We start from the raw sequence: 22,916 nt of genomic DNA, 5'->3' as shown, positions 1-22,916 counted from the left end.
AATATATAAATTATTTATTAGAGTGACTAATTATTTTTAGTTTTACTATTTAATTTTTTTTTGTAATGAGATATATATATATATATATATATATATATATATATATATATATATATATATATATATATATATATCATAGTATTGTTTATGTCACAGAGGATATAATATCTAATTTAATTTTTATTTTAATAATAAATTTCACTAGTAACTTTTTATTAGTTTAAAAAATTATCAATTTAAATTTTAGAGGAAGAATATATAAAAAAAATATTTTCTAAGGACGTTGAGTGTTCTTCTTAAAAAAACCCACCTTTTATATCTTAAATTTTTAATATAACTATAGATAAAGATCTCTTAAAAGTAAAATATTATATTTAAGATTTTAAGTGAATATTTTACTCTAAAAATACTCTTTAACATATAAACCAACAAGCTTGAATAAAAAATATGTGGGTAGAAGAAATTTCAATTAATCAAATACCATCAAATGTTAAAAGAGTAAATACAAACGGGTTGTCATCATTCTTTTTTTAAGAAGTTAGGATAGTAAATATAAATTAATGTTTTAATTTTTTTTTAAAACAAAATGCAATCTTAGTCTCCTTTGAACTTTTGATAATATTTCTTAGAAGTTACTTCCTTCCCAAAACATTAATCGACAAAATGCTAATACAGTTTAATTAGAGAGATCACGTTGTTGGGTCTGTCGAGAGGCTATATAGGTTACACAAACACCAATAACATTTGAGCCAATTATATAAGGGATCGACACCACTCTTTATCCAAAACCTTAAAGCAATGTGTTAATGAGTCTTTCATCTTTAGATACGGTTTTACTTTCTCATTTCTATACAAAAACGCCTGTTCGCATCGCAACTAATAGAAAAAAAACGACTAGACTAGTAGTGGAGTGCTCCTTGTTGTTCGGATCTTGACCGGGTCCGAGCTTCCCAAGCTCTATATTTAAGTCTTTGGAGTACTTTGGGATTATATTACGCGCCGAGGATTTGTGCTTGTGGGCTAGGGTGAATATTGCAGACCAGCGGATCTGGTGGTCGACAATCGTTCGGACTTGGTAAAGGTTGTCGTGGCACCTGTAGTAGGATAGAGGACTTATTGCGATGCCCGCAGACCAATTTACGATGTCTCCGTCGCTGACGTTCGTCAAGCAGGCCACGTGAAACTTGAACTCACACTTAGATTCCCAACAATCTCCCCCTCAAGAGTGAGTCCCTTGCACATAGGTACACTTCTCTGGAAGCATTCCCAACCAACCACAACCACGAGTAACCATTTCCAACCGCCGTATCTTAACGAAACTTGTTTACCTGGATACCCTTTGCTAGGAAGACTTTCGGTATAGAGATCATTATACTCGTCTGAACTGGTCACTAAGACAAACTATCGACTCTAATACCACTGTTGAGAAAAACGTGATCCACACAAATAATAATATTCTTTAATTCACTGGGTCACTTTTTATTGAACCTCGACAACCTTTAAACAGGTGCAAATAGAGCCTTGCGCCAAATACAAATAAAAACTGACAATAAAATATCAACTAACTTAAAATAAAATCTACTTAATTTATCTCTATCTTATATCAATAAAATAAAATAATATTATACCTATATAAATCAAAAATCATAACTACGTATTTCTATTTTATCTCTATCCAATCAAACTAAATATTACTATATCCAAAAACTAATAAAATAATATTTAAATAAAAAATTATTAAAAAAACTTTAAAATTTAAGTTTATCCTAATGTCTCTCTACTTAATTTATATAGCACTTCTTAAACATAGTATAATATGTACAATGTAAAAAAAAAGTGAAAAATTTTAAAAGAGCAATATAAAAAAAATGTAATTAGCAAAAGGAAAAGGTAAAATTGAGAATGCAAAACGTGAAAACGCCCTCTTATCCATTGTCGTTGAATGCAAAGAGTACACTTGGCAAAATATTTGAACCATTGGCCACGTGACTTAAAAGCGAAAAAAGAAGGGCCCACATTATCCGTAACCCATTTCGTTTCATGTGTGTATGCCAGCACACGCGCCGACAATAACTAAGCAAATGTCTTCCTTTAGACAGTTGAAAGATTCGCACGCGCCATTGATCACGTTCACGCGCTGCACCTCAGAAGCATCGAAGGATGTTTTGTTTTCTTTCCGCCAGTTGCCAACCAACTCCAACCAAATCAAAAGTTCCATTTTTTCTTGTTTGGTTTGGTCTTCTCCGCGTTTTCTTTTTCTTTTTTAAGGGTTTTTGCGACTCACCATTTCTTGCTTCACTGAAAGTTTTTCATGGTTCTACCAACGAGTTTCATGACGTACCTAGAAACGGTGTCGTTCAAGTTGGAGGTGGAGGAACCGCTGCAAGAAGAGCATGCTCCTCTCAATAAGCGTTTCAAACCTTCATCCGCTTCACAAGAGGTTTCTCATCCTTTTCAATATCATCATCCTTTTTCTAAGATAGATAGATAAGCCTGTGCCAGGGGTCTATCAGTTTTAATCTTTGAACGAGAAGTGTCAGTAATATAAAGCTGAGATCATAGAAGAACATGCATTTTTCATATCACAGAGAAAGTTTTTAAAAAACTTGTATTGTACTGTCATGTTAAATAAGTATTTAAGAATGCAATCTATCAAACATATTAATCCAAAATTCAAAAGTTTATATCACTGGAAAAATAAGATCAAGTTTAAATACTTAGATGAAACAGTTCAAGATTTTAAGGATTTGTTTGTTTGTGTTATTTGTACTCATTTTTTGTAAGCTGCGTGTTTAATATATGCTCACTTTGATAACTTCCTTTTCTCCTTGTGCATGTTTAGCAATGGCATGCTTCAAATAGTACAGCTTCCAGTTCTCCTCCCCAGTACAATATACTTGATGAGCCTAGCCCTCTGGGTTTACGTCTTAGGAAGAGCCCTTCGCTATTACATTTGATACAGAAGAAGCTTTCTCAAGGGACTACTTTTATTGCAAATACACAAAATGAAAATTTAAGCTCTGGTTTGAAAAGGGAAAGTCCGGCTGCGGCTGCATCAGGCTCTGTTGAAAAGCTTAAGGCTTCAAATTTCCCAGCTTCACTTTTAAGAATTGGTTCGTGGGAGGTATATTCTAGATATAACTACTTGTCTCTAGAATTTTGGGAAACTATTATTTTCATTGAGTTTTAAATAACTCAAGGATGTCTCTCTTTGTGGCAGTATGAATCAAAACACGAGGGTGATTTAGTGGCGAAATGTTACTTCGCTAAACGAAAGCTAGTTTGGGAAGTTCTTGAAGGCGAACTAAAGAGAAAAATGGAAATCCAGTGGTCAGATATCATGTCACTTAAGGCAAATTGTCCTGATACGGGACCTAGCTCGTTGACTGTAGCTGTAATTTGTTCTCATACCTCTCTATATAGCTACTTTGAGTGTTCTTTTACAATACAATGATACAAACACGTATGTTTGGCTGAATGTTCAGTTTCATTTTCATTGAACTATTGGTGTGTTTGTGTATTGCAGCTCGCAAGAGAACCTCTTTTCTTCAAAGAGACTAATCCTCAGCCTAGAAAGCATACACTATGGCAAACAACATCAGATTTTACCGATGGAGAGGCTGGCAAACACAGGTATATATTCTTTTCAGTCTTCTGATGTGTGGCTGTGAGCTCAACAGTTTTGCATAGGATCAGTTTTCTTATGGTTTTCGTTGATTTATCTTGAGCTGAGCTGGAAAACCAGCTTTCAATAAAACCTTGATAAGAGCAAGATAGCTTACTGAAATAGTTGAGGAAGAGTGGTTGAGTTGCATTTGATGCACTATCTTTTGTTGCCTTTAGAGGACTCTTTTGAATAATAATAATGTTAGAGTTTAAGATTGAATAGGAGTTTTACATCGTATAGAAATGATCAAGTTGAGCAACATATAAGTAAGAATAATCTACAAACCTATGAAGGTTTTAGTTTAAATGTGGTGTTAAGTCCTCTTGTGTTGTTGGCTTGTGACTCATGAATAATGGTTTTAGAGTAATAGTAGTATGATACACATTTACGTTCATTTGATACACATTATAAGGATAAAATGGTTATAGAAGAGTAAATTTTTGTATTTTTTAAAAAAAGAAAAAAATAAAAAGTAAGAAAGGATATCATTGAATGAATATAAAAAATTTGTGTGTTAAAGTATCATTTCTCATGGTTTTATTATGTATTTACTAGGCCATGATATTGAAAACTTCATGCCGTGGTTTTGTAGGCAACATTTTTTGGAATTTCCGCAAGGGATGTTAGCCAAGCATTTTGAAAGGCTTGTTCAGTGTGACGCACATCTTAATTTCGTAAGCCAGCAACCTGAGATAATCTTGGATTCACCTCATTTTGATACACGACCTGCTGCTTTTGAGAACCTTGACAATCCAGAAGATCGTGATTTCCGTCAAGTCAATGCAAAAGTAGCTACCACATCTTGTTTGCAGGACATAGGATCTCCTCATTCATCCCCGTCACCATCATTTAAGAATGAGTATAATGGTCGTCTTGGCATTAGCTTGGATAGTTCACCCTGTGAAGCACCTTCCACCAGTTCAGGTACTGTAAGAACTTAAATCTTGTTTGAATAGAATCCATTTCATTAAGTTTTATCCCATGTCATTCTATTTTAAACATTTCAAACAATAAGTGTGGTTTTAACTGATTGTTCTTGTAAAATTCATGAATTGTTGTGTAATTGAAGGGAGCACAAGCTCTGAAGCTGATTCCAAGGGCCCAAGAAATTGCGATCAGATAAAATTGCCTGGACTCCGCACTTCTATGTCAGTGAGTGATTTTATTGGCCACATTGAACATTGCCTTTCGGAACAAATAACTTGTGGGGATCCGTCCTTTTGTGATGGAAGACGAGGTTTTCAGGAAATGCTGGAGGAAATTGCACAGCATCTTCTTAATGACAATCAAGTTGTTGCGGCTTCTGATGAAAAATCACTCATGACAAGGGTCAATTCTCTCTGCTGTCTTCTACAGACGGACCCTGCAGCTTTGCAGAGTTCACATGACAAGGAAAATGTTGCTGATGGACCTGATGATGGAAAAAATATTGATCTTGAATCAATGCACAACATCAAAATGAAAATAGATGTCAGGCCTGCTGAGGTGGACTTCAGAGATGTTTCTTGTGGCATGTCCAGGAAAGACTCTTTCGGAGAGTTTCTTCTTCACCTTCCTCGTATTGCTTCACTGTCAAAATTCTTGCTTAACATATCAGAAGATGACAGTGACTGCTAAACCTGATAGTTACTCTGATATTTGAAATATAAAAAATGGTCAAGATCAAGCTGTGCATAGAGAATACGCCATCTTTAACTTTTTACCATTCGAACCATTAGGATTTGTACACGATGTGTTACCTAATAGAATATTGGGCTAATACCGCTGTTTAAGTTGAGGGGCCTAGCTATTATTATTCAAACATTGTATTATTTCTTGATTTTTAACCACCAATTGGAAGGTAGGTATGTTGTATTAAAAGATATATCACTTCTATGTATAGTAATGTCTTGTTATCTAGTTTGTTTCTACAATGTTTCTCTCTTTAGTTTCAAATATAAGAAAATCCTAAGAGCCACTTTTAAATTAAAACTTCACTTTCATGGTTATTGTGCTTGAGATGTAAAAGTTTTAAATTAAACTCGTTCAACAAAATTAACTATTTTTACGGTGAATCAACTTTTTATTACATTGAAGACGGGGAGAATGGTGGATATCCTCGTACCTAACATTATATTAAAGGAATGTCATCACATTGAAATGAGTGCCACGTACAGATATTTATATAGCAATAAGTTGTTAGGTGGGGGGAACTGTGACTTCTGAACTCTGACCATAACAAAAAAAGATCATTGTAATTTGAGAGGTTCTGTTGCAGCCACTTGAATCAAGTGGATTTAAAAAGTACCTCTTGCAATCACCAATAAAGAAAAACAATCATTTAACAATTAATACGCTTTAATTATATTTTTCAATTGACTTAAAATGCTAGTATGTATCATTATATTATTAAAACGAGTTATAAATTAAATATATTTTAGATATCAAAATATCATATTTGGAAAGGAGCAGCAGAAGTCGAAATAAACAAGTTGTAAATAATATTCACAATCTATACAAAATGTCATAAAAGGGTTGAAATATTCACAGAGAGAGATTGAAACTAAATTGGTTTATCATTATCAGCAGCTGTACAAATGGTTAAACCAGGCATAATGAAGAGCACTTGGACTTTGAATGTAGTTTATGTACAATTGAATTCTTCCATCACGTCTAATCTGCTGCCAGGGATGAAGCAGGATCAGGAAGGAGACGATGAATGAATGGTGGTATCAGGTAACATGGCTACTGTCACTAGGAAATATTCACAGCCAACAGGGAGACCGTATGGGTTTGGAGTTGATCCTGAATTCAAGGTCAACCAGTCAGTCCCTTTGTCAGGAGTAGTAAACTTTTCAGCCCTACCATGCTCAGGCCGAGGGGGTGCCGCCTTCACAATCTGGCGTTCGATATGCACAATTTGTCCAACAATGTAGTTAGGTCTGCTTGGAACATGTTCTGCAAACAGGGCTACAGATTCATCGGATAAGTAATAATTAGAGCAGTTCCTGGTAATTGCCTCATAATACCCAGCAGAAGTGAGCACAAAGGCTGCTATCTCATGAACTTCCAGGCAACCAAAAGAAATCTTCTCTTTATTTGCCTGCAGAAAATCACAAGCAGAATATAACTCAATCCACAATTTTGAAATGGGTAGAAAATACAGTAAAAAACCATCCATGCTGTGGATACAAACTAGCTCATCTCATAGGCTCAAACATTTTATTGTCACATTAAGAAAACAAGGTAATACCTGCTTCTCAAGTTGATGCTTATTGTAATAAGTTTTGACCTGGTCTATTTTCTCCTCCAATTCTTTCCGAAGCTGTTCATTAGCAGCTTCCGTTCTTGAGTACTTCTCATGCAGCTCTTCCCGGTGCCTTGACAAGAAACTAACTTTATCGGCCAAGACACGAATACATTTTCGAAACTCAGCAATGTCATCATCATCTCTGTCATTAGCAGAACTGAAAAAAGATAAGTGTTCCAATCATTCTTCTAGTAGCACTTCATTAAGAATGAATATGAATATAAAATATCAATGGAAAGCGCATCAGTCTCAAACAAAGGCCTGGAATCTTCTCCAGTTCATGAAAAATGGCATAGAAATTTGTTGGAAATGTTTATATCAGATTCTCCTCCATGCAAGAGAACAAAAGAAGCAAAAACTGTTTACTCAGTTGGAGAAAGTCTCAATCGTCAACCTAACAAAGTGATTGCAGAATGAATTCCTTTATTATCAATAACCTCGTTATCATCAACATCAAACTTAATGAATGAGCATTCCTACTACTTCCTCCGTTCTTGTTTAACTCTTTTAAGTTTGTTTTGTGTGAACTAAGAAATATAATAAAAATTCTTGATTCTAATAAAATAGTTGTATAAAATTTGACTCTTTCCCTATCCACCCCCACACAATAAATACACATGTAAATCACTTAACAGATAAATAGACATAAAAAATCTTAAAAATCTGACCCTTAAAAAGAAACAGAGAGAGTAATAAAATGGGGGACTTATAAGTTCTAATAAGTGAAGAAATTGTTTTCATCATTACAAGCCTACCACCACAAGTCATTTTATATTTTCAGTGGGAATGGGCATAGTATAAGTAAATTACTTGGCCAAAGACTGCGACAAATTACGAAGGGAATCTGCAAAACCAGCCACACCACCGGGAGAATAAACACAAGTCTTGAGTCTTTCAAAAAAGCTGCGTGTTTTAATGACAGATGCCCGTAGTGAATTATACTCTAAAGCCCTCCTGTCAGCAGAACTTTTTTGTGTTTGAGCTTCCTCTCTTGCTTCATGCAAACAATTTTCCAAGTGAGCACAATTCATCTGTAATGAAAGTGAAATATTTCATTAGAATATGGAAGGCAAGCACAATACTGAACCAAAAATGGGTATAAAGTTAATAAAGCTTAGCCAGTGGCAAAAAAAAACTTCAACATGTACAGTTCATTCACCCAATATCCTTCTGATCCTACACAAGTCTTTGAACGAAATTCTCAATTCACCATACGGATTCAACTTCATCTCAGATCCAATATACAAAAGAATTAAGAAACTTAATTTGGTTTCTTTTTACAGAAATGCCTGTAGTTCAGCCCGACAGATTTGCAACATGTATCTACAGAAGACTATGCCCTTATGAGCCTCGCTTATCTATAGTAAACTTCATAACTGACAAGAGTCAAATAAAACTCTGCATGGCATGGCTTTATAGAACAACAAAATTAATGCATATTTTTCTTAGGAAATTTGCTTTTAGTAATACATCTATAACCACTTCAATGGGATCTATAGACACTAAAATACAACAAGAATGTGGGTGTCGCAAGGCAAGAGCAATATAAAGATGATAAAAAAAATTCTCTATTTGGTTTTTGACACAATAATTTAAACACTTTTCAGAAGAATAACCAATAGAATGCATGCTTCTATAATGTATGAAACAGGTGAAGAAAATGGACAGAAATTGGAAATTAAAAAATGACATTAAAATAGCAAAGTGGGAGAAATAAATAAATAGACAAATAATAAATAGTATAGGAGAACTAAACAACAGATTTTAAAAAAAATTGCAACCCTAAAATGATGGGTATGATTCAACTCCACAGTTACCTGAGATTCATCAAGTAGTTTTTTACTAGCTTCCAGCTCCCTTTTGAGCACAACAACCTCCTCTATAACATTTTTCAGCTTGGTTTCAGTTTCAATCAATTGATCCGACTTATCTGCAAGTGTACTTCGTAGTTCCAACAACACCTTATCATCATTTACTTTGGATTCTGAGTCTTGAGAAACTGTGGAGTCACAAGGTACAAGGTCATGTGACACAGGTATGTTCTCACCAGTAGAACTGTTTGTTAATGACATGCCTAATTGTCCGATTATCTTGTCTTTCTTATCTTTATCAGCACTCTGTGCTTCTTCACGATGAGGCTCCATCATAGAAGAGTCCAACTGTGGGTTCTGAACTCCAGAGGAATCCAACATGTTTTCATCCACCCCATCTAACACTTTACCTGTATGTTCTGTGAACAAACCAAGTTTTGCATCCAAGGAACTTGAGATGCATGAAACCTCATCCATGGGCTCAGAAGTAGATATGGAAGGCATGTGAGCTTCACTGCTGATAGATTCTGACTTTATTTCCTTCCCAGTCACATCATTTACATTGGAAAGCTTCTGCCCAAGCATATACTGATCAGACAATTTCTGCTCCAATTCTTGAATACGTTTCTCATATGACATACATTGCACTTGCTTCATCTTAAGCATGGACTGAATATGTTTAATATATTCATCTTTCAAAATCAAGGCTTCCTCTGTCTTTTCTCTGGCATTCTTTAGCATATTATTCACCCTTTCATCATCCAATGACTCATACTCTACCTCGGGACAGAGTGAACATATTAAAGCTATTCTACCAGCAAGCTCAGCTTTCAGTTTTGCATTCTCAACTTCCATCTTGCAGGTTCCAGCAATTTCAATCAACTCACTGCCATCTGGCAAACCTTCAGAATCATATCTCTCAATTAAGTCAGCAGTAATATCGACATCCTCAGCCAAATGAGAGCTATCACTACTCAAAGCAGTTGAACCTTTAAAGCTTCCTAGCTTCTCCATCTTGGAAGTTACTCCTGTTAGATATTCAGGAGCATAACGATCCACATCTGATATGTCAATATTAAGCAGATCACCATCAAACGGAGCTATATTGACATCACACTGGTTCGGATTGTCAAACAATCCCATAGATTTTAATACATCTTTAGAAATGCATGAACTATTAACTCTCAAAAAATCCTCTCGTCTTCTGATTTCGGCCTCACGTTTTGCAGCTAATATTTCAGCCATTTGCCCAGCCATGCCCATGTAAAGCTTCATAGATGCCTTTCGTCTCACTACCTCAGCAAAGCAAGCTCTGTATGCTGCACCAATACTGTAGAACAACTTTAAATCCCCAAACAAGTCATCCTGACGAGCCATTGCCTCTTTAAAAACAGGGAACTGCAGTTTTTGATCTTTAATGAGATAAGAAACATAAGTTATGTTTCGAGTGTAATTGTGCACAAAGTTATTCATCTCATTCTTGTTTTCCTTGCAAAATTCTAGTAGCTTTGAAATAGCACGATCACAAGCCTGCATTTTGGGCAGGTGATTTTTGTCATGAACATCGTACATAGGACCCAAGGCTGAAACTGCATCATGAGGACGAAGTGAGGAAGACAATTGAGAGGATAGACAATCATCTACCAGTTTCTTTACGGTGTTAACATCCTTGCTGCAAAAATCCCATGAAAATATAATTGATAAGATGTTCTGATAACATTAAATATTATGAAAATATCTCAGAATAAATGAAATATAAATATAAATTAAGTTACAAATTACAATAATAATTAAGTACAGCAAGTATTATTCCATTTGATTCGTCTCCGGTGAACTATAGGCACTCCTAAAAGCCAAAAAAAAAAAGTATCATACGTACACGTTAAATAATCAACATGGAATGGATCGAGAACTTTGCAGAAATGGTGTTTAACTATTTCAGGCTCGCTATGCGCTAACACAGCATATGGGAAGTTGAGAACCAGATTTTGCATATTTATGAGAGAAAAACAAGTTAAAAACAGGATGCCATATTAAACTTGGTATACACATTAACCTTAGATGCTTCGTCAACAAGACAGAGCACACAAAAAATAGTTGAAAAATATTAAAATACAAACTAACCTCAGAGATTGCATGATACTCTTTTGTTCATTAATATATCTCTGGTGTTCTTTAATTGTCTGTTCTATATTCTTGGTGGGCAAGAAAGCCCTGGAGGACAACAATTCCTCGGCCCGACGCTTCACTTCCCCAAAAGTCTGCTTAAATTGTGACATTTTATTCTCAAACTGCTTGTGGGAGCTGGTGCAATTCTCCACTGACTTCCTCAAGCTTTCCTCCTTGACCAAATCCAGTAAGCATTTGCGATTAGGAGTTTGCAAAGCAGGGTGAAGTTTGATGGATCTTAGTTTCTCAACATTCTTCCCAAAATTCACCACAAGATCAGAATGCATCCTGTGTTGTTGCATATAACGTTTCATGAATTCCACATAGCTTTGGTTAATCATTCGATAATACTGATCCAAATTACCCCTTGCAACGTCCACTGCTCTTTCTTGGACCATCTGTTCTCTCCAAAGCCTCTCACAGTGCTCATATTTCATTACAGTACTAGTATATATAGCATGCCCCCGATGATAATGGTACCTGAATTGTCGCTCATAAGAGGGTAAAGCCTTCAGAGCAGGATCTGAAGCATCATCAAGAGGGTGTGGATCATGGGAGGATGCCGGCGATGGAGGCTCTAAATGGCTCAGAATATCAACTTGCTCCGGCGGTGGAGCCGGCGAATTGTTTTGAAGCCTTGATTTGTTGAATATGAACACCTCCTTCTCGTCAGATGGAAGCTTGTACACAGATAGCGGGCGATGTGATTCCAGCTTCATTTCCTTACAAAGAACAAGCTGATCACTGAAATTAATTCCAGTAACAGATTCAATAGACCTCATAACTGCTTCAACAAGTGTGTTTTCGTTGCAATCCAACTCAAAACTGTGTCCATTCTCAGCAATATGAACAAGCAACTGGCCCTGATGGACTAAACTTCCAGACACGCTGCTACTCATCTTATCCACCAATCGACACAAGAATGAATCACAATCCCTTTGTCCACCAAAATATTAAGCCAATCAAAACCACACAAAGGGTTCGAATCACACCCCCACCAATAGCTTAAACACAAAACAACACCAAGGCAAATCCAGCATAACCCTTTTTTTTACCTCACAAACTTGCACTTCACTTCATAAAATGTATAGAAGAGGTACAAGGACAAAATTCTGGATTAGGAACCTAATAAATTCTCAGATTACGAATCCGGAAAATAGTCCAACCAACGGAAGAATAAAACGTACAACCAAATAGATTTTACGCTAAAAATTCAAATCAATTAATCAATCAATTCAGCCCTTAACACTGCATCAACAGCTCAACTTTGCACATACCCAACAGAGATATTCGCGGAAAGACACGAACTTTAACCTCGGATCCCCTCGAAAACCCTAGTTAGAAGCACCCCAACTCGAACAACAGACCCACGTGAGCAACAATCAATGAGGCCGAGACTAAAACACCCCTTATCGTTGTCAAAAGGCGATAATGAAGAAAATGCCCCAAAAGAGACGAAGCTATCAAACCCCAAAAACGAGGGCGTAGAAAAAACCCGAATTACGCCCCACCCGGAACCCAGTTCGTGAAGGAAAGTCAGAATCCAACACGTGACAGAGCATACATAACAAAATTGTGAAGTACAGAGTCCGTTTGGTTGTTGAGGGAAGAGGGTAAGGCGAAAATCTTGGAGTGACAAGGAAGAATATGATTAGAAAAAGATTACGTGGAGATTTTGATTTTCCAGAATCTCGGCTAAGCAGAAGAACAAGGCTACCACGAAACCCTTTAGATGATTTCTTAGAAATCAATCACTGCAACAACCAATTTAAATTTATACAGTTTCTCTCTCTTCCAGTCTCTCTCTCTCTTCCTATGCATTTATTCTTCTCTTTTCCCCATATTTGTCTTATAGATTCCACACAGAACCTTCTGCGGGAAGTAACTCTGGCATAACAGAACCCCGTCTCTCTCTCTCTCTCTCTCTTCTCTCTTCTCTTCGCTCTTCTGTCTTGGCTGAACGTTTGGAAGGATTGAAAAAGCAGACACTGTAGTGAATTCTTATATATATCACATCGAATTATAGAGCGTAATCCGCATTTAATAACTGATTACTTTTAACTTTAGCCATGATAATCATTTAAGATGGTTATGCAAAGATTAAGATACATTGCACCCGCTACTGTTTTTTTTTTACCCTGAAAAACGTTAAGCTAATAACAACGCCCATTTTGTTTTTACATAACATTCAATCTGTAATGTATCTGAAAAAAGAAATTCTGTTAATATGTTTTTAAGGAAATAAAACCTCACTGTCAACTTAGGCACAACGCAATAACTAAATTATTATAATAATAATAACAACTAAAATATCGTCGTTCTGGCTTGCGCTGACCAATAAATTAGAATAATTCAACTGAATTTATTTTTAGAACTTAGTGCCTATTTTACTCTAATCTCAAAAAACTTTACACACTCCATTAACAAAATTATCTTTTATGTAATTTATAAGGTGTCTATTACGTCTATTTATTTTATACTATAAAAATTATTTTGTATCATCGTAATAATTTTTTTTTCTAAATATCACTGACTTTTTCTTTTATGGTTTACATTCTGATTTAGTTTTTATTTTTGTTTAGTTTGTTTGATTTGATTTTCATTTTATTTTAATGTTTAATTAAGTCTCAATTTTTAAAATGTAAAAAATATAAAGAAATATTATAAAGAAAATATGTATTCATAAGTTTGTTTATTATTTTTAGAAGTACATGGCTTACCAATACATATATCAAGTGTAAATATAACATTTCATAATATGGGTTAATCATTTAAAATCAACATAATACATATACGTATGTTAATATACATTATATTTTCATTTAAGAAGAGGCCACGTTGAATTACACGTGAAATAATTTTATCTAATATTAGAGGGATCATAAATTGTATTTCAATAATTTATAGTATTTTGTTATGTATATATATATATAATCTTTTAAAATATTCTTATTAAGAATGTTTCATTAACGTTTAACACAACCAAAAAGAAACATATTAGAAAATACATCCTTTTTTTTTTCATGGTAACAACTTAAGCACAAATCTCATTCAACTAACAAAGTTAAATATATTTTTTTTATAATAAGTTTTTGTACATAATATTATACAATTACTTGTTCGATACGTTAGGTAATCATACTAAGTTATAATATCATACATATAAGCACATAAAATAAAATAAAATAAATGGTAGTGAATAAATGATGTAAGTGTATTCATCTCATCAATATTATCATATCTTCACCAATATACATATATATATATACATATATATATATATATATATATATATATATATATATATATACATATACATATATATATATATATATATATGTGTGTGTTTCATCAATTCATCACAATATCACTAGATGTACACCACTTGAGTAGTACTCCTTTCACATGAATGATTTTAATTCTCAAATAAGAAAAAACAAATTATTCTTATAGAAAGTATTATATAGATTAAGGTACATCAATTCCAAAAAAAAATATAATTAGTTAAATTTATTCCACTCAAGTGATCACTTATCGCTTAAGTAACCATTATCTTCGTTTATCATTCAAGTGTCATATCAATGCTTGAATAAGAAGATTTATGTAATCAAACAAATTTCAAAAACACTAATCACATTGTCTCCTTAACATTTGAGCAACTATATCATCGTATAAATAAGATATTTATTTGCATGATCTAACAAGTTTAACAAAATACCATACACAACTTTCACACCTCAATGCTTGAGTGATCATTTGTCATTGGAAAGTATATAGCAACTTGTCTTTACATATTTCTCACTTAATCCTTAAGCCTTGAATGGTATGTTTTATCACTTTAATATTGATACATGCAATAATTACTTACCAGTATTCCATCACTTAAGAAATATAAGTCTAAAACCATATGATTCCATATTTTATCATACTTAAAAATTCAATATCATTTATACCTCATTTTAATTATATGTAACATTCATCATGCACTTACAATAATAATTAATTTCCTTTTTAATTTTAGTAATATTACAATTACAATTCCAAAGGTATATATAATTACATTCTAACGATCAAGTAACTTTAACAATAATACATTTCGACAATTTAATTCAACATACAAGCATGAGTTTATGTACTTGAATAACTCCTCACCCCTACACCAAAATAATTTATTATATACAAAAGTCTAAATTATTTTACAATATTTTCTAAAATTTTAAACTTACACATGATTCAAAACTAGATAATTTCACTCTGATCAATGATCCATTATGACTATCTTGATATATTTATTATCATTTTTTTAACGATATAATTTGGTTAAAGAACATGTAACACTAAAACTTATATAGAAAGTAAAAAAGGAAAAAAGGACAAAATTCTAAAAGAAAATCAAAATAGGAACCTGAAAGAATATATAAAAAATATCTTTATCAGAAATTCTTATCAATTAGGGGATAAAAATCATATGGTGCATGCACAGGTTTTTCCATTTTTTATTTACTAAAAATTATATCTTAAAAACGGTTGGTATTACGCAACAAAATAATAATATATTAAGTTAAGATATAATAAAGAGATAACCAATTTGTTAGTTGGTCATAGAATAACAGTACATCGCAGTTATCTTTGGATCAGTTACTTTCAGAATAAATAGGAAAAGAGTACGTAAATATTTTTGTTATTGTTTATTTATGATGATGTTGAATATTATAGTTATATGGTATACGTTACGTGTATTATATTTTCTCTCCTTTTCTTTTAATAAAATAACAGACCGTTTTAAAGATTTTGATAGAAGAAATATAGTTATAATATTTTAATTATTTTTTTTTGGTTTGAAGTTGTTTTTCACCTATTTTTTGGAAAAAAAATTCTCAATATTTTTATTGAGAAAGGACGTGTTGTTTAATTTTAACTTCTCTTTCAACGAAAAAAAAAACTCCAAATTAAACAGAGAGAAGTTAAAGACAAAAAAAAATGTTCAAATAAATATATACTTATTAGCATGTATGTTTGAAAAAAGTAAAGTGTAATAGATAAATAAAGACAACATACACTTAACTTTATTATTGTAAAGTTAGCAAATTCATTATATGTAACTGTAAAGTTTTAATTGTTTAATATTTATAACTTATAATTAAAGTTTTAAAAAGAAAAGAAGTTTATGCACTAGTCATAATCATGTTAACAGATTTTACAACGGTATTCGATAACGAATTAACATGCAATAAATATGTTTATTAGCATGTACGTTTATTTACTTCTGTAATAGCTATTTTAAAAATTATACTTTCTATAGTTTTTATTATCATAGTTTTTTTTTGTTATTTAACGACATATATAGGAAAAGTAAACTCTTAAAAAACCAGTATAATATATATATATATATATATATATATATATATATATATATATTTCTAGAATTACTACATTGAATTATTTGTTATCTCCTACAATATTATTTTTCAATTTAGCATTTATTTGTTTCTCTTATTTCATGTTTCTAATAATTACACTTTCAAAATCACTCACCTTCTTTAATATATCACATACCTACTTATCATTTATTATTTTAATATCCATTATTATTTCTTCTTATCATTTTATCTTTTAAATAGTTACTTTTATCTATGATAAAAATAATTTATAAAATAAAAAAAAATACCTTCCGTAACAATATTACTATTATAATTTTTTTTAACTATTTTAATAATTATAATAGTAATAACAACTATAACATTTCATTAAAATAATATAAACACTGTAGAGAAATTATCACATCATTAATAAGAAGAAATCGTTAAAAAGAAGAAAAATAAAAATTTCATTAAATTCATCTATAAATTAAAACTTTAGATACAAGTTAACTAGAACAAAACTATATACTTTACAAATAATCTAAAGATAATTAAATATTTGTTGGTCTTCTCTCCAAAGCTTGTTCGTTGAAAACATCGCCACCCTCTCTTCACACCCACAAGAACAAACAAACAATATACAAACAAAAGGGTGAATTAGTGGTACAAAATGCATCATAACATATATATTGACATTTCAAACATGAGTCATATGTCACATAAAGCAATCCAAACATCTTAATTATGTCAAGACCTAGACTAGACTATCTTGATATAGTATGAACATATAGATATCAAAGGTTTTGCACTTGTGTGGTGGAACAGTTGACCCACTCAAAGCTACCACACAAGGGTCCATTAAAGCGTCATTTGCTAATTGGAGAAAGGCCCTCAGACTAGGACCTCCTCTTACTCTCATCACATGACTCATCTTTCTCTATTTGAGCCTGAATGATCATTAGAGTATTAGGATAACCCTCTAGAATTAAGTTGCATACATTCATACCACCAACACCTGAAACCACCAATAAGAATTTTCTCAGTGGAACTCTTTTCCACACCTTTCATTCACATATATATAACTTCATATAAACATAACGGGCAATCACATGAAACCACTAAATATTCATCAAAGTATCAGAAATAATACAATAAAAATCATAAAACAACTTAAACAAGCTAAGACTGTACTTAATTCCTATTTCCCTCAAATATAACAATTGCACACCATAAGCCTTCACACTAGCAAACTTTCCCAAGGTCAAATTCAATCCAAATAGAAACATATTAGTCATTCAAGCAACATACAATTAATTAAACTCATTCAAACACAATGAACACAAAATAAATATCTCCATTGTAATTAAATCATTCCATCATCCAATAACCACAAAATCATACATGTAAATTAAAAGTTAAGAATAAACACTAGCTTTTCTTACCTTACACCGAAGCTATCAAGCTCTAAAAACATCAACACCCTTACTTATGACTATGAGACTTAAAAACGCCTAACAATCGCAAAATTAAAAACAAAGTGAGTCCTTAGGACCACTAATCAATAAAGAACAAGAAAAGAGAGGTGACCGACATATGCGTCACCCCCAAACCAAAGATTTTAGAAACAGATAGCGAAAGAAAAAAGGAGCAGAAACTTATTTGTTCTATAAAAGAAATTGATTGGGTAGAAACGTAGACTTCATTGTTGTAGTCGTTTAGACACCTCCTGATCGTCAAAGAGATGACTCAAGAGTTAGAAAAGATAGAGAAAACTCAAAAATAGAGTTTTTAGATAGAAGATGAGCGTGTTTTAGATAATCAAACGAGTTTAATAAATTTTATTTATTTTATTGAATTGTTTTAAAATTAAAATACTCGATCTATTATTTTAAAACATATATTAACTCTAATACTTAAATTTTTATATTCTTACAATAATAATTTTTATATTTTATTATCATAAAAAAAGTCATGGAACATATGTAATTATACTTATTCTAATATTTTTTATTTTGTATTATTATTTGTATCTATTAATAAAAAGATTAGCTTTTATAACTATTTTTTAATACACATATTTCGTTACCAATTTTATCTTTACCCACAAATATTTTATTATTGTACCATTTAAACTCTGTAATGATTTTTTAAAATTTAATTAATATCTTTAATAGAATTATAAAAGTTATTTATTCTATTTTTATTTTTTAAATAATAATTATATAAATAATATTATTTTTTATTATTATAATAAAAATAAATAAATACATATGTATATAGAGACGTGTTTTCACTGGTAGTACAAGTAAAGTGAATGCATGTTGTTGTTTTTATTTAATTTTCTATCAAAAAGCAGTTAAATTTGTATTATAGAGTCATTTCATATTTTGTTTTTCTTCTGCCCTTTATTTCATTTTCTTCAAAGTTACAACATTCATTTTTGTCTCCATGAGTAACCAAAGAAGGGCTTTCTCAAATTTTATATTTCCAATTTGCCATACTTATGCCTGTTCAAAGCAATAATTATTTTTCTCAGTTTTTGTTTTTGCTTTTGAAATATTTTCAATTTGTAATATTTATATCCATATAAAGTAACAGTTGTTGTTTTTTTTTATTTTTATTTTTATTGTTTGCATTTGACTAGTTCCAATTGATACTAAGACTTTTTCATGTTCGAAGTGGAGAACGACATTAACACATACAAAATATTTTTGGATAAATTTGCTGTTCTTAGCATATCGTGCTTGCAACCCTTTTTTGCATTTTCTAATTTGAAATAAAAATTGCATCTATTGTGTCACAATTTGCTTCTTATGAAATTTTATATGATAGTTTTAGAAATAAAAAATCGAATGAGAGATAACTCTTGGTATTAAATCTTATGAATGTCTCACGTATACAAATTTGAAGAGTAGTAATTTATACAAGAACAACACAATATTATATATGCATGCACAATTATGTATATAGTTCTTGAGTTCGTATCCACAAACTTCTACAAATGGTATACTAAAATCCAATTCAAATTATACAGTCGTTTAAGTAAAAATACGTATTCTTAATGTATTTTTAATGGTATAATAACGAATGAAGGTACGTAATTAGTCACGTGTAGAAATGGAAGTAGACATAAAATATAGAAACTCGAAAATTGACAGTGAATGAAAACGCAAATAATGTCCATACGTTGCTTTTCCGAACAAACGAACACAATTATTGATTTACAAAATCACCTTTAAACATTATAATACCACAGCCATTTTCCTTATGAAATGACAATTACAATTACCACGTGAGCCACCAACCAATCATTCATGTCAAGTAGATCTTTCAGAGAGAGGAATTACAATAAATATAATAACTGATACTCTGCAACAAAATAAACATATTATTACTTGTAATTTTCCTCTGAAAATATTTTAAAAATTCTTAAATATACAGTAAAAAAAAGTTTGATATTGTGGTCATCATGATAAAGCGTTATTCTCCTATTATAGTAATTACGACTCACGAGAGTGTTATATAATTATATTATACTGAATAATCTCACATAAAAGTATTTGTGACTTATTTTGTCTTAGTGAATATTTATTGGACATGGCGACAATGGACGATGATGTTGTGGGATTTATCTGATAGTGGTTGTTTTGTGGCTCATAATGAAACTTAAGGGTAAGTTCCTGGAAACTTCCCTAAGAACAAACACATGTAAATGCGAAAGCATCTGATTCCGATAGGTTTCAAAATTAGAACATAAGAATATTGAAAGAAAAGGGATCGCAATTTCCACATAGTTTCATCTCTTTTTTCATGTCTAAATATTCGGCACGTGGTCCCCATTTCCCTTTTATCTATGGTAACAACAATGAGTAACGTGTTCAATAAAACCAAAAGGTTTAATTAACCATTTCAATGGTCGTTTTCTTGAGGGAGAAACATGAAGGTCAATGTTGGCAACGACATCGTTTTCGATCAAACTGCTAAGGAAACAACCCAAAGTGAAAACTCTCATAATTAATTATATCATTCAGAAAACGAGTTTGTTCTGTGGAAAAGTCAATATCATAAATAATTATTTCTGCGTGTCAGTTTAATAATAACTTGATAGAGATTTTCATTAAGTACAACGGTTAACTACTTAATATTGAATTATTGAAGTCTCTTTCTTTCTTCTTTCTATTTTTATTATTTTTGTGATAATTGAAGTCTCTTTCTGGCACGGCATCTTGCTGGTTTTATAGTACTACTACAATTAGTAATTCAATTCCATCACGTGATTATTTTTTCCTTCTAGATTAATGCATTTCAAACTATGTAAATGTTGATAAAAAAATTTATAATGACTATGTTGACGATTTTATTTTGTATTAACATGACAAAGTTGAAAGTAAATCACTACAAGAAAAAAAAAACAATTATCTATGATCTGTAAGTAATAACTGAAATATGAAGATAATTGTGATTTATTTATAATAACAAAATTATAGGTAAATCTCTATCTATGAATATATTATTTATTTATAAAATTCTTAGTAATCATCTACTAACAAAATTTGTAAGTATATTTATTAATCACATCCGTAAATAATTACTTACTGATATCATCCGTTAATAATATCATACAGGACATATGTAAGTATCATATATGTAAGTATCATGTTCATTAAAAATGTATGTAGATGTTTTTGTATCAATAAAACATAATAATAAGGCAAAAATTAAATAAAAATAGAAACATAGTTATAAATAAATAAAACAAAATATATATTTCATCATATTTAAAAAATTCAAAAATTATAATATATAGGTAATATCTATATCTAATGCTTCTATTACTTATATATATATATATATATATATATATATATATATATTATAATTGATAGATAATATTTCTATATTTAATGCTTATATTACTTACAAAGATAATATTTGTATGTAATATTCAATTTATTTACATATTTGTATTTGTATATAATAATTGATAAATAGATTATGATTTTTTTTTGTAATAATAGATAATGAAAGATTGTTTTAGTCAAAAATTAAAGTTGAACGGGAACTTAGATTCAAAACTATAATCATTGGTTTTGGTTAAGAAAGAAAGATTAGAGTAAGGTGGATTCAGAACATTGGTTTACATTATTTCATCACGGAATGAGGTTATGGAATATTCCAAAATATTTCTCTTTTTTGTTTCAGAAAATTTAATAATTTGTTTTGCCCTCTTTGTATGAGGTGTATGCATACGCAGAAACAATTAAAAAAACAGACAAAGATATGATCATTCAAATATCTGCATCATCACATCCTATCAAATATTTTGTTTGAATTAAACTATACCTCTTCTGAACATTATATATATATATATATATATATATATATATATATATATATATATATATATATATAATATGGTATTATACATATTACATTATAATAATATAGAAACAAGTTTGATTCAAAATAGCACATGTCTGTCACAATATCATCTGTGGTTAATCTCCGTCCAATCTTATCTTCTTCGTACATGTGGCTCCTTATGTTGCTAATATACTATTGACTTAATTATTTGATGGTCTCTATTTTGATGTAAGAGTGTTAAGTTGATTTTCACTTTTAATTTTTTTTAATTACATCCTAATTTTTTTAAAAAGTATGTTAACCAGTTTTTTTTTTGAAAAATTACTAACAGGTTTTTTATGTTTTAAATTTCTTTTCAAAATTTTGTAAAATCTTTTGTTGTATGTGTCAAGGTTTTTATATTACTTATGATAGTCCGATAAAATAGTGTCAAGATTTTTATATGACTCATGATAGTGCGATATAATAGTGTGAAGGTAATCAATGTCAACTATCATTATCAGTATCATAATTTCAATTTAGTTTTTATATATATATTTTTAATTTAATATAGTTTTAATTTTTCTAAAAATGAAATAACATTTTTTCCAAATAAAAATAAAAATTATTATTTATATAAATATTACATTGGTATTTTTATTAAAAAATATTGTATATTATTAATCTATGTTATTGATAATCATGACTTTAACCACAAAAGATTAATATAAATATTAGTATAATAAAAAATATTAAAATAAATAAATAAACCACATAATGACATGTCAACGTGATCAGTAATTTAAAAAAAAAACTAATTAAAACACTTTTCGAAAGTTCAAATTAAAAATTTTTAAAAAACGAAAACCAATTTAACATATTACTATCAAAATAGAAAACATGGGAATAATTAATAATTAAGTATGTACAGTTCGAAATGACCAATGTTGAATTTCTGATTATTTTAGAATCCAGAAAATTCAAAATTGGGTCATCCTCAAATTTGAGGACAATGATATGTGACCTTAAAAGGGGTGTGATGAAGATCGAGAAGGACCACCACAGCACAACACAGCATACGAATGCATCTATGCTCACATCATATATATCATATGTATGTACGCATGGCAGAGCCACAGAGTGCACATTCATAGATTTTGCTGCATCCCACTTGTTCTGTCTCCTTTTCAAATGGATAAGTATAGTGACACAACACAAACTCATATTAGATAATAATCTCAATTAGTTATAATTAAAACATGTTAAAATCAATAATA

At 30.9% G+C, this 22,916-nt stretch overlaps 2 protein-coding genes across 3 annotated transcripts; one reads left to right on the top strand and one right to left on the bottom strand.

Annotated features, from left to right (window-relative positions):
- Positions 1-1,925: 1,925 nt before the first annotated feature.
- LOC108336900 (uncharacterized) lies at positions 1,926-5,566 on the top strand. Its single transcript, XM_017573348.2, has 6 exons — positions 1,926-2,440; positions 2,843-3,124; positions 3,221-3,394; positions 3,527-3,633; positions 4,260-4,591; positions 4,737-5,566. Exons 1-6 carry the CDS (start codon positions 2,312-2,314, stop codon positions 5,282-5,284), a joined length of 1,572 nt encoding a protein of 523 aa, XP_017428837.1. The 5' UTR covers positions 1,926-2,311; the 3' UTR covers positions 5,285-5,566.
- A 554-nt stretch (positions 5,567-6,120) lies between these two features.
- On the bottom strand, positions 6,121-12,916 carry LOC108345524 (autophagy-related protein 11). 2 transcript variants are annotated; one of them, XM_017584105.2, is made up of 5 exons: positions 10,892-12,916; positions 8,774-10,439; positions 7,767-7,987; positions 6,900-7,113; positions 6,121-6,749 (listed from the first exon to the last, which is right to left on the bottom strand). In XM_017584105.2, the coding sequence occupies exons 1-5, from the start codon at positions 11,833-11,835 to the stop codon at positions 6,348-6,350; spliced, it is 3,447 nt and encodes a 1,148-aa protein (XP_017439594.1). In that variant the 5' UTR covers positions 11,836-12,916; the 3' UTR covers positions 6,121-6,347. The 2 variants fall into 2 exon arrangements, with proteins under 2 accessions (XP_017439594.1, XP_017439601.1); XM_017584112.2 differs by having other exon boundaries at positions 6,900-7,098.
- Between the last annotated feature and the right edge of the window lie 10,000 nt (positions 12,917-22,916).

Source organism: Vigna angularis, chromosome 1, assembly GCF_016808095.1.
Source record: "Vigna angularis cultivar LongXiaoDou No.4 chromosome 1, ASM1680809v1, whole genome shotgun sequence".
Lineage (NCBI taxonomy): Eukaryota > Viridiplantae > Streptophyta > Magnoliopsida > Fabales > Fabaceae > Vigna > Vigna angularis.
Note: the sequence above shows the minus strand (reverse complement) of the source record. Positions and strands in the feature narration are given on the sequence as shown.

Excerpts from the sequence above, each read along its gene's own strand:
- LOC108345524 (XM_017584105.2), bottom strand. The coding sequence starts at position 11,835 with ATGAGTAGCAGCGTGTCTGGAAGTTTAGTCCATCAGGGCCAGTTGCTT. Across the intron at positions 7,988-8,773 it reads AACTACTTGATGAATCTCAG|ATGAATTGTGCTCACTTGGA; the intron begins GTAACTGTGGAG and ends CTTTCATTACAG. Across the intron at positions 6,750-6,899 it reads AGCATCAACTTGAGAAGCAG|GCAAATAAAGAGAAGATTTC; the intron begins GTATTACCTTGT and ends GATTTTCTGCAG.
- LOC108336900 (XM_017573348.2), top strand. The coding sequence starts at position 2,312 with ATGGTTCTACCAACGAGTTTCATGACGTACCTAGAAACGGTGTCGTTC. Across the intron at positions 3,125-3,220 it reads TAAGAATTGGTTCGTGGGAG|TATGAATCAAAACACGAGGG; the intron begins GTATATTCTAGA and ends TCTTTGTGGCAG. Across the intron at positions 3,634-4,259 it reads GGAGAGGCTGGCAAACACAG|GCAACATTTTTTGGAATTTC; the intron begins GTATATATTCTT and ends GTGGTTTTGTAG.